The 12,821-nt window shown below is 31.3% G+C and overlaps 1 protein-coding gene across 2 annotated transcripts in view; it reads right to left on the bottom strand.

The window, feature by feature from the left end:
- Window positions 1-5,057, bottom strand: part of LOC101235976 (uncharacterized) — a 65,263-nt gene extending 60,206 nt beyond the window's left edge. For both annotated transcript variants that reach the window (XR_010638683.1, XM_065798168.1), the window contains exon 1: window positions 4,831-5,057. Coding sequence is in view for 1 of the 2 variants with exons in the window: in XM_065798168.1 (XP_065654240.1) it covers window positions 4,831-4,900 (70 nt within the window). In the remaining variant the exon portion in view is untranslated. The remainder of the gene's footprint in view (window positions 1-4,830) is intronic.
- Window positions 5,058-12,821: the final 7,764 nt, after the last annotated feature.

Below are 12,821 nucleotides of genomic sequence, written 5' to 3'. Positions count from 1 at the left end.
GCCTAAATTTTCATGTAATATATGACAAACACGTTCTTTTGATATGTTCATAACCTCTGCTATCTCTCTCACTTTAATTCGGCGATCGTCTAGCACCATTTGGTGAACTTTTGCGATGTTTTTATCGGTAGTTGCAGTTTTTGGACGTCCTGAACGTTCATCGTCTCTCAAGCTCTGACGGCCACGTTTTAATTCAGCTGCCCGAAATTTCACTGTGGTAAATGATGGTGCAGAGTCCCCATTCACAGAATCCATCTCATCTTTGATTTGCGTAGGCGTATTGCCTTTCAAAAACAAATATTTAATGACAGCTCGATACTCGATTTTGTCCATTTTACACAAAATTACTTTCATCAACTCACTCAAACGACTGTTACATAACAACTGCGCATTCAAAATGGCTGAAACTTTGTTAAATAACTATCAACATATGAACAAACAAAATTCACTTGTTTTTATTTACGAGTGCTACCATCTTCACGTTGAGGTCGGAAACTTTTTAGACCATCCTCGTAATCATTTCAGAACGTAATCATTTCAGAACCTAATCATTTTAGACAATAGACAATAATAATATTGTCTTTAAACTTATTGAGACAAGAGAGTTTACACTTTACTCCAAATTATCAACTACTTTAAGTTCATCGTCATTAAACATTAGTTTTTTTAAACTGAAACCTCTCAGAGATTTACAAATTGCTTTTTTAAATTTTAATAAATGTCTGTCAAAGTTTATTATTAGAACAACGTTTTAAAGAATCTTTTTTTAAAGAAGTTATTTCAAAAGTTGAAAATATATTTTCAATTTTAGCTAGAAGCCTCTGACGCTGAGAAATACGATCAGGAGTTTGGTTTCTCATTTTATTTTTATCCACATCATTATCAAAATCATGTTCAATAATAACGTCATTAAAATTTTTGAACAACAGATATAATTTAAATTTTCCAATGCACTGAGATCCAAATCAACGTATAAACAATAAAACTTAACAATACTACTGATGGTCCAAAAAATTATAAATTACAACTTTGGCAGAAAACTTAAAAGATATTTAATTAAATTCCCTTTTCGTAATGATTTCCCTTTTCTTCTGCATAGTACAAGTCTAAAAAAGTTTATCTATATAAAATATCTAAATCTTTTTTACAAGAAAATCTCTCTGTTATTCTCATTTTATTATCTATATAAATTCAATCTTTATAAGAAAAAGAAAAAAATTGAAAAAATGTAATTTTTATGTTTGTTACATTCTGCTTAGGTTTTTATGTGTGCCAAACATAAAACTTATACACTTTTAACAAATTGGTAATAAAATCATATCACTCATTATGATAAATGACTAGATATCAACCAACGTAATAGATCATTAGACATTATTAAATGACCGGTGCCCCGCCCCCGGCTAAAAATGAGACTTTATGCAAACCCGACCCCGGCCCACGCAAAAGTTATAAGATTTAGCAGGGGTTGATAGCCAGGGCTAGAAAAAAATTTATAATACTTAATATATAATAATTTTAAACTTACATTTACTATTTATTAAATAAATGGTCTAATTTATTTCCAACAAGATTGCAAGCAACCACCATAAAGTTATGTGTTTAAAATAGAGAATAAGAAATAGGGACTTTAAAATTAAAGTAAGTTAAAATAAATTAAAATAAGATAAGTTAAAATAAGGCTTTAAAATAAGTTTAAATACTAGGAAACGTATAACTGAAAATTTAAAAAGTTGTAAGTTGTATAAAAAAGGAAAACATGAAGATGGCTAAGAGTTATAAGGTTTTTTTGATGTGCTGGAAAAAAAACTGGATTAATAAAAGTTTTTTTAGCATAAAAGGAAAGATACAGTAAAAGAATGCAACTTGTTGAATAAAAAGCCAAGCAAGAATGAGTTTTGGTTTATCATTATAAAGATGATAACTCGTTTGAGCATTGACCATGATTGTATTTGTAGAAAAAAGAAAGAAATGCAACCTTATAACAATGGGAGAGTGGCTCAAGCTTGGCAGATGTAGAAGGTCTTATTAGATTTACAGTCTGCTTTAAGACTTTGTCTGAGAGTAAGAGGGTTGTTATTTGTCAATATAGAAATGCCAACAATATTACAATATTTTTTTGTAGTAAATAAATGAGTTTTTTTGTCAAACAAAAATTGTGGATTTTAAGTCCAGAATTTAAATCCATAAACCACTGCAAGTCATAGGCTGTTGCAGAAGAGAGATCAGATTTAAAATCGGCTGCTTGTTCCAAGCAATTAAAAAGTGAAGATTTTTATTCAAAACTAAAGTATAAAGTTGAGTCATCAGCAAATAGTCACTTTAGATTCGTGAAGATTGTTCTGGTAGATAAGAAACAATACAGGAGCAAAGATAGAACCTCGTGGTACCCTTAAAGTTACTTGAAATAAAGAAGAGTCTAGGCCTTCAAGAATAACTATACTACTTGAATTAGAAAAAAATGATTTAATAGCCTTAACATCTTTATATAAAGAAACAGAGTGAAAGCTAATCGTTGGATAGTTGCAGTGTGAGTCAAAGTGTTTTCTAGAGTTTTGAAAAATTTGAACCACTTATTTAGCACTTTTTAAAAGTTTAGCAAAAATTGAAGAGAGTTCTGGAGAACATTTTTTTAAGACTATGATGGAAATCTATTCTGGAGCACAAACCATAGAAGTCTTTAATTGAGAATTAACTTTAGCATTGAAATACAGAGTGATTTCGATGTTTAACAATGGGTTAATTTGTTTAACTGTCATTAGAGTATGGCCATTATATTCAAGAGTCAAATTAGAGTAGAATTCTTTGCAAATAACTCTGCTTTATTCTAGAGAGAAGCAAAAGGATCAGACCCATAGTTAGAGATTAAATGTTAGACTTACTTTAGTTAATGACATTGTTACAGACTAAACAAAAGTTTCTAGAACCTAATATCTGAGATAAGATACAAGATTTAATAAAATGAGAATAACAGAGTTTAATACCAGACAGAACTTTTTTATATTGGCTTCTTTCAATAATAAAAGGACATTTGTTCTTAAGAGAGATTTTCTTGTAAAAAAGTTAAAAAAAAAAATTGTTTAATACAGCAACTGCTCAAAATGCTGAAAAATATAAAGTTAAATGAGGCTTACAATTGAAAATATAAAGTTAAATGAGGCATGACTTACAATTGAAAAGGAGTAATAAAAGCTTCCACTTAAACAGATGCACTTTATGCATAAATAGTTAGACATACATGTTTGCTATTTATTTAGATACTGGCATACAGTATCCTTTCATTGTTATATAAACTTTAGTATTTATATGGTGTAGTATTTGCCGAAAGAGAAGATGATCAGATAGATGTTTAGTGTGACTCTAGCAAGACAAGAAAAGAAGGCATTATCATAGACAGATTATAGTAAACGTATCGAACAATGTTTGTTAACAAATGTTTAAGTAATTTAGGTATCAGCATGTAGAGAGGTAGCCACTTCAGAAAGTAAGAAAGTAAGAAAACTTGAAGAGAGTGCCTTACATATTGTATGAATTAACTTTAGTTTAGAAAAAAAAATGCTCTAGATTGTTTATATTAGAGAAATAGCATAAAAGAGGAAGGCTAAAGCCTGATGATGATGATGATGATGATGATGATGATGATGATGATGATGATGATGATGATGATGATGATGATGATGATGGTGATGAAGATGATGATGATGATGATGATGATGATGATGATGATGATGATGATGATGATGATGATGATGATGATGATGATGATGATGATGATGATACTGAGCATCATCATCATCAAGCCTGATGATCATAATTAAGATCATCAGGCTTTAGTCTTTCTCTTTTATGTTATTGATAATGATGATCATGATGATGATGATAATGATGATAACAATGACAATTTTGATGATTATGTTGATCATAATGATGTTTATATATGCATATATATACAAAATATAACATGAATTTTGAATTAAAAAAATATTCTTTAGCGTGTATAAATGCTTATGCTGCCCCAGTCATAAATCCAGCCCCGTCCCCTGCTATATTTATCAAACCCGGCCCCGGCCCCGGTCAAAAATTAACTTCACTCACATACTATTAGACATCAACCAAAATCGTTGATGATTAGAGATCACCATCTAATTTTATTATAGTTATTATTATTATTATTATTATTATTATTATTATTATTATTATTATTATTATTATTATTATTATTATTATTATTATCAATAGTAGTAATTTTTTTAACACTGCATTATATTAAATGTAAATTGAAATATTAGTATTAATAAAGTATTTTTCAGGAAGTATTTCATATTTAAGATGAGGTTAGGGGTGATTTTACGGGGGTTGTGTGGCTCGACATTCCTCTCTACACCACTGATTCCCACCCCTGAAGAAGGTCATTTTTTAATTATAGTTCGTTTTTTGAGGAATAAAGTATCGGGCATTTAGCATATTTCAGTCGGGTAATTTTAGTTTTAAGGACCTTTTATTATTTATTATTATTTTTATTTTTATAACTAAAATATTTCTTTAGGGGTTTGCCTCCTACTCCTCATTTTCCTCCTACTAATGCCTCCTCCAACCTCATTTTATACTTAGATTCTCTTCTGGATAAGGTACCAAATACAAAATAATTTCTATAAGTAACAAAATTGTGACAACTTGCAGTATACATGTATTTAAAACATTTCTAATACTTTTTTTTTACCGTGCTTTTTAAAAATTTCGAGACATTTTTTTAATCGCAAAATCAAAACAGAAAATTAGAATAATAGCAATAATCCTTAAAAAGCTAAATAAAAGCGATGTTAAAATTACCTGTATCTTTGGCAATAGCACTTGTTAATGTTGCCACCAAACACCAATTAAATAACACATATAACACCATTACTTAACTTTAGCGATAAAAATACCATTACTTAATTAGAAATATTAATTTTTAAAACAAAGTACGCGCAATTTAAATTAACTGATTCCATAAAAATAATTATTTTGAACGTGCTAGAAAAACTATTAATGCAGATTTTAAAATATTACCTTATATTGAGTATATTATAAAACCCCTGGCTGGAATCCGCTTGCTTGACTTCATATTAGTATGAACAGCCAGCTGGGATACTCATCTGCTGCAGCTATTTGTTTGAACTTTTTTTTAAATTGGAAATTTATAGGTAATTAAATTAAAATATTAACCAATAAACATTACTGTAAACAATATTTACATACATTACAATCGTTTTTGTGAAATAAATATTGTAGTATGCTTCTTTTTATAATGCGTATAAATTTAAATTTATACTCTTAAATACACAAAAATACCTTGAAAAAAAGAAATTGGAATCTGTTAAATAAATTCAATGGTTATTTTTCAAATCTTATATTCACTGTTAATTAAAACGTTTATAAAATCATAATATCATTGGTGTACAAAAATTTAAAAACCTATTATTTAACTTCTTACTTTTTTATATTTTGTAAAATTTTCGTTAAATGTTATTTAAAATGTTATTTTTGAAAATTTTTAAAATTAAAATTAAAAATTTTTTTAATTAAAATTAAAAAAAAAACAAAAAAACAAAAAAGTTTAATTATTTATTAACTATTGTTTTATTAACTATTGTTTTGATTTTAGTTGTTTTGTTTGATCAAAAAATTTATAAATTTATTAATTGAAGTCAAGTTTTAATTCTTACTAAAGATTTTTAACAAAAGTTGTTTACTTTTGTAAACAATTCGAGGCTAGAGCACTTGTTGTTTACTTTTGTAAACAAGTCTTTGAGACTAGAGCACTTTTAATTCACTTGAGACTAGAGCACTTTTAATTCATAATAATTTATTTAATTCAATTTTTCACCATTTAAATTTACTATTTTAGTTTTAATTCTAAATCTAGTACTTTGATCTCACTTGAGCACTGAAACCTAAAGTGCTCAAGTGATTAACAATTTAAATTGCGATTTCCCAGTAAACACGCTTTAGTTAGTCCAACTGACGGGCCAGTATTGGCTATAGTTGGCAAACTGTTGGCAACCGTGCCAACCATTAACCGACTGTATACCGCGTGTTTTTAAATCGTAAAAGTTTCCCGTAAGTTTAATAAATGTATTTATGACTATCTTTTATTTAAAGGTTGCGTGGTCTAAAGTGAAAAGAGTGTGATTTGTAGCAATTCATCTTTCAAACGCTTTTTTACCTTTTAATCAAACTTTTAAACTCAAACTCTCCTTTCCTTCACCTTTTAATATAACCGTTACGCTGGTAAGTACAAATATTTTACTTTTATCTATTAGTTACACATTCAGATATAAATTTTGACATTTGTTAGAGTTTTTAATTCAATCTTATGATGACACCATTGTTGTATTTGTATTAGACATTTTAGCTCTATTTTAACTATTTAATAAGAGTTAAAATACAGCTAAAATGTATATGTGTGTATATAGTAGTATGTTTACGTTGTGTATTTCTGTATGTATATATATAGGTATGTTACATGAAATTTTTAAATTGATTAATTTATAGATTGTTATATATCATTAGAAAGAGCTCTAATTCAGTATTTTAATGGTGAAAAAATTAAGAAAATCGAACAATTCAACAAAAAGTTATAAGGTTTTAAGTAACAAATATTTGATATATGGATTTCTTGAAGAAACTGTGGTCAAAATTAAGTTATTCTTAACGTAAATTGTTATAACTTTGTCAATTATTATCAAAACGCCTACCACTTGATATCAAAAGAAAGGTGTAAAAGTGAACTACAAATTTTTAATAGTTTTGAGCAACAGGGCGTATTTAGGGGGCTAGAGGGGGCACCAAACCACCACCTATACCGTCTAAAAAATCATTTTTTTAAAACAAAATGAGCTTATCTTTACAAAATTTGTAATTTTATTATTTAAAAAATTTGTAATTTAATTATTCAACAAACTGATTAAATTTGCTTCCAGACCATTACCAAATATGAGATGTGTATTTTTGAGTTAAGGGTGGATGGTAGTAACACAGCATATTATCAAAAATGACAAATTAACATAAATATCTTTATTTTTCTTGTGTTTGCGGCTCTATTGTAACACGGTATTTCTTAATTTAAAACATTTTGAATACGTCACAGCTAGAGAGCGGAAAAACGTGCTTAAAGTAAGATGGCGGTTTTCTAGAACTTATTTGTTGTTGAGTTGTAAAAATATGTCTTATTGAATTTCTTTCGACAAACTCAGCAAAGACAGCACTGCTAAACGAAGTTCCATTATCACTAACAATTACTTCGGGAATCCCATGAACTGCAAATATACCTCTCAATTGCTCAATGGTGTTTTCGGATTTGGCATTTTTCATCACTATTGCCTCAATCCATTTTGAATAAGCATCGCATACAATTAAAAACATGTGTCCTAAAAATGGACCTGCATAATCAAGGTGTATTCTACTCCAGGGTTTACTTGGATACTCCCAATGGTGTATTGGCGCACTTTCAGGGCTTCTTTGATGCATTTCACACAACTGGCATCGGTGTACCGTTTCCTCAATCGATTTGTCCATATTGGGCCACCACACGTAACTCCTCGCTAAAGCTTTCATGCGTACCACACCCGGATGGGCACTGTGTAACTCTTTTAATATCATCTCCTGTAACGATGCGGGTATTACAACCCGGTTTCCCCACATTAGTATTCCTCCTTCGACTCCTAACTCATATTTTCTAGCTACAAAAGGTTTAAATCCTTTTTCATTGGGAAACTGCAATCCACTAAGAACACCATCTAACACTCAGCTTATGATTGGGTCTCGTGCTGAATGGATTTTGACATCTTTATCTGAGACTGGCGTGCTGGATAGCTCCATCATTAAAATTATATTCTCTGCGACTGATGACTCGGTGCTTTTAATCGGCAATTTCCATGTGTAACCCCACTACGGTATTTTAAACAATAGTTGTAAGCAGAAAGGGTTAACGCTCAACGCTGAATCCTTGCAGCGGTCATGGCTGGAATAGGCTTTCCCTCTGCCAATAAACCCAACAAAGGCTTGTGATCTGTCACTAGAGTAAAATGTCGCCCATATAAATACTGATGCAATTTCTTCACGGCAAATATAATAGATAATGCTTCTTTCTCAATTTGAGAATAATTTCGTTCTGCTGTGGATAGCGTTCTGGATATGTAAGTAATCGGTCTTTCACTTCCCTCAGATGTGATGTGTGCCAGCACTGCTCCGATTCCATAAGGTGATGCGTCACAAGACAAGATTAGCTCCTTTTTTGGATCGTAATGTACCAATAATTTAGGCGAACATAATTCCGCTTTGGCACTGTCAAATGCTGTCCGTTCTTTCATGCCCCACAACCAAGGAATGCCTTTTCTGAGAAGCCTATGGAGTGGCTCCACAATTGTTGCTAGGTTTGGTAAATGTCTGTGGTAATAGTTGATCATGCCAAGAAACGATTTTACCTGGGTAGTGTCTTTAGGTTCAGGAGCATTCCGGATTGCGTTAAGTTTGTCCTCAATCGGTACTACCCCATCCTTTGTTAATTTAAAACCTAGATATTCAACTTCGGGTGACATGAATACACATTTACTTTCCTTTAATTTTAGTCCTGCATTTTCTAGAATATGTAAAACCCTTTCAACGCTTTTTTAAATGCTTCTCATCCGACCGGCCTGACACTAAAATGTCATCAACTCGAACTTTGGTAAATTGCCAATTAGCTTCTCAATTTCTCATTGAAAAATTCCAGATGCTGAATGCACCCCAAACTGTAATCGTGTAGGTTCAAATAGACCTCGATGAGTGTTGACTGTCAACATCTCACAGGAACTTTTATCAAGAAGTAATTGTTGATAGGCAAATGCTAAGTCCAGTTTTGTGAACTTTTGTCCGTGGGCCAAAGTTGCAAATAAATTTTCTGTCCTCGGTAGGGGATAAAAATCGCAAATTGCTGCCTGATTTACAGTCTGTTTATAGTCTTCACATAATCGAATAGTGCCATCTTTTTTTAGGACTGGAACGATTGGAGCTGCCCAACGGGAATAACTTACCAGTCTGTAGATGCCCGAAGATATCAACCTATCGAGTTCTGTATTCACTTTTTCTAATAAAGCATATGGTATAGGTCGTGCTCTGCAAAACTTAGGTTTTACATCAGGCAGCATAGGTATGTGCACCACTTTATCCTTAAATTGTCCCAGCACATTTTGGAACACTGTAGAATATTTTTTAACCAATGTATTTATCATTCATGAATTTGGACTTCTTGGGATTCCTGAGCTTGCATGAAATATTTTTTCCCAATTAATTTTAATTTTTCTCAGCCAGTTTCTGCCAATCAATGAAGGTCCTCTACCTGGAGTGATTATTAAAGTTAACACATTAGTCTGCCCATTTATTTTGACCGAAAGCTCAACTTTCCCCACTGGTGATACTACTTCCCCAGTGAATGTCCGCAAAAAAGATTTGGTTGGATAAGCTTCCTTGCTCGTGAGTCCTTTCTTTTGCAAGCTCGTAAATGTTTCTAGACTCATTACTGACACAGATGCTCCAGTGTCGAGTTCCATTTGTGTACAAATACCTTCAATTTCCACGTCAATCATGATTGGTTTCCTTTTACTCGACTTGTTTTGACCCTCGTTCGACCACCGGAATATCACCGGCAGAGCTTTTAATGAAGAGAAAATTACGTAGTGCGCTTCAGAGCCTAAAACCGGATCTAAAAAAAGGTGTGGAAGAAAAACAAGAAAGGGCAGAAAGGTTCAGGAACAGGAAAACACACTTGAGGCAGTTCAACCGTGGGGAAAATGTGATGGTAAAGAATTTCGGAAGTGGTCCGAAGTGGATACCGGGACGGATTATAAAACAAAAGGGACCAGTCAATTTTGAAATTTTAACTGACGACGTAGTTGTTCATCGACACATTGATCAAATACGGTTGCGATTTTCCGATTTACTGGAATACGATTCGAATCCCGTAATCACGTTTCCTGAAAGCACTAACCCTCAACCACCACTTCAAAATTCGTTACTAAACCCGTTTTCGCTGCAACAAAGTACGTCTAACGCAAAAGAACTACCATACACAGAGGAACCAACAGCCAGCAATGCAGTGCAAAGTTACACAGAGGAGAACGGGGCTAGCAAATGTCCTCCCGTGATTGAATCGAGTATTACACCAGTGGAATCACGCAAGTCAGGGCGACTCCGAGAGAAGCCAAAACGGTTTCGTGATTGTGAATAAAAAAAACTTATTGGTGGAGGTGTTGTGTTTGCGGCGCTATTGTAACACGGTATTTCTTAATTTAAAACATTTTGAATACGTCACAGCTAGAGAGCGGAAAAACGTGCTAAAAGTAAGATGGCGGTTTTCTAGAACTTATTTGTATATATACAAAGTGCTAATAATAACAAAGAGATTTATTATTAAAAATATTCATAGTGTTCATTTTCATATACCCGTATACAACGTATCTAACAATTTTTATTAAAATAAATCAATCTAATATAAAATTCAAAAATTATATTTCACTTCTTATATACTTTTAGTATTCTTATTATACTAAATAGTATAAAGATTGACTTAAGGTAAGGGGCGTATGCCCCCCCCCCACCTTTTGAACCTAAAAAATATTTAAAAAGTCTTTTAATAATTTTAATAAATTTCAACTGATACTATTTAAAATGATGGATATTAGTATAAATTTTTTTTTTACCACATTACAAGATGCATCAAAGAATCTATATTTTTATAATACAGAGCATTATAACCGTTTCCCTCTTTAATCTAAAAAAAAGTAAAACTAAATATTATTTTGAAAGAAAAATTGTAATTAATTTGTCTTGGCTTTTAGTTAATGATTAAAAATTTAAGTTTCAATAATGAAATTTAATAATCATTGTTAACGATAGACATGACGAGAATGTAAGCCAGAGCTGTCTATTATAAAGTTACAAATCACATCATTTGCAATTTGTTCATTTCATGCCAAATCAGCATGACATGTCACTTTTTATTTTTAATTCTGTAAGTTTTCACATTATTTTGATTTTTTTTTTTTTTTTTTGTCAATTAAACCTAAAATCATTAAAAATACAGGTAATTAAAAAACTACTCTATTTAATCCAATATATTGAAAAAGTTATTTAATGTATCCAATATTTTGCATTAACACTTTAAAAAATTACACCATTATGTAATTTGAAAGACTATACATTAAATTTCATTTGGATTGTATATTGAATCTCCAAAAAAATTTATTCGATATTTACTAATACAACTTTTTAATACATGTGAAAACTAACAAAGGCATAAAAAAGTTTACATGTGCAGGCTAACCTGGAATGAAATAGTACCTTTTTGCAAGTCACACCACTTGCGGCACCAAACTTGCAAGTCACACCACTTGCAGTACCTAATTTGCAAGTCACACCACTTGCAGGTACCATTTTGCAAGTCACACCACTTGCAGTACCTGTTTTACAAGTCACACCACTTGCAGTACCTGTTTTGCAAGTCACACCACTTGCAGGTACCATTTTGCAAGTCACACCACTTGCAGTACCTGTTTTGCAAGTCGCACCACTTGCGAGTACCATTTTGCAAGTCACACCACTTGCGAGTACCAATTTGCAAGTCACACCACTTGCAGTACTTGTCTTGCCTAATTTGCAAGTCTATCTTACCTATTTTATAAGTCTCACCTATTGCTGGTGCTTTATTTATATACATATATATAATATACATTTATATAACATTTAACTTTATTTATATATAATATACTTACATCACAAACTAATATTATTACAGTTTATTACATGTTCACTTAAAAAACCAGTCATTTTATGAAAATACCAACTCTCCTGATATAACATCAGCTGCAAGCTGGAGTTTTTTCATGAAATAGTCAATAGCTTCTGAATCAGTTTCATCTTTTTTCCCGTACGAGATAGTGTGAATTCTGTCTTCATTCTTTTATTTATTTTTTCTACTCTCCCATCATACAAGACAGACTTCAATTTGTCTGTGTCGTACCATTCGTGACACAGACAAATTGAAGAGTTGTCTGCCTACAATTTTTTCAGACATAACCGCATCTAAATCATCAAGTTGCTTTGTAGGCAAGTGTTTATATAAAATTTTTATTTCATTGTTAGTTAGAACTTGCAGCTCTAGCTCTAACTTTTTTTTTTTCATCCATTTTTTGATGCTTGCATGCCTGTCTTTTAGAAATCTCTGCTTGAATTTCAGCATGCTTTAATCGATTTCTCATTCTTTCTATACAAGCTGCATAAAGTGACCATGAAACAACATTTTCTCTAGGTAATTGGTTAAGGCTATCCAGATAATCTAAAGTCTTATTCTTTTTCGATCTTAACTTGGAAGATATATAACAAATTGTCGCATTAGGTAATTGTTCTTTGGCATCACTAAACATACCCATTAACTCTTCACTCTCTATATTGTGAAGTCTTGCACTTGCTGTCTCTTCTTTAAGTATCTCAGTAACTGTAATCAAGAAATACCTCATATATTGTCTATTCAAAACATCTTCCACTGCAATAAGACATGAAGAAATCATTTTGATAAGCTGTGCAGCAATAGAACATAAACTTGTTACAGATTCTAAAACATTTGGGATAAGAGGATTTCCAAAAAAATCAGTTGTTCTGCATAACATTTGCAATTTATAATTATTATATGAAAATGCTATACGTCAGTCTAAAAACTACTTCATACCATCTATAACAAATGAATGATTGTCAGTAACTATGTTTTCAACATCGATTAAAATATATACTCTAAATAAAAAGTTCCT

Source organism: Hydra vulgaris, chromosome 05 (genome assembly GCF_038396675.1).
Source record: "Hydra vulgaris chromosome 05, alternate assembly HydraT2T_AEP".
Taxonomy (NCBI): domain Eukaryota; kingdom Metazoa; phylum Cnidaria; class Hydrozoa; order Anthoathecata; family Hydridae; genus Hydra; species Hydra vulgaris.
The sequence above is the reverse complement of the archived record's forward strand: the minus strand, read 5'-3'. Positions and strand labels throughout refer to the sequence as shown.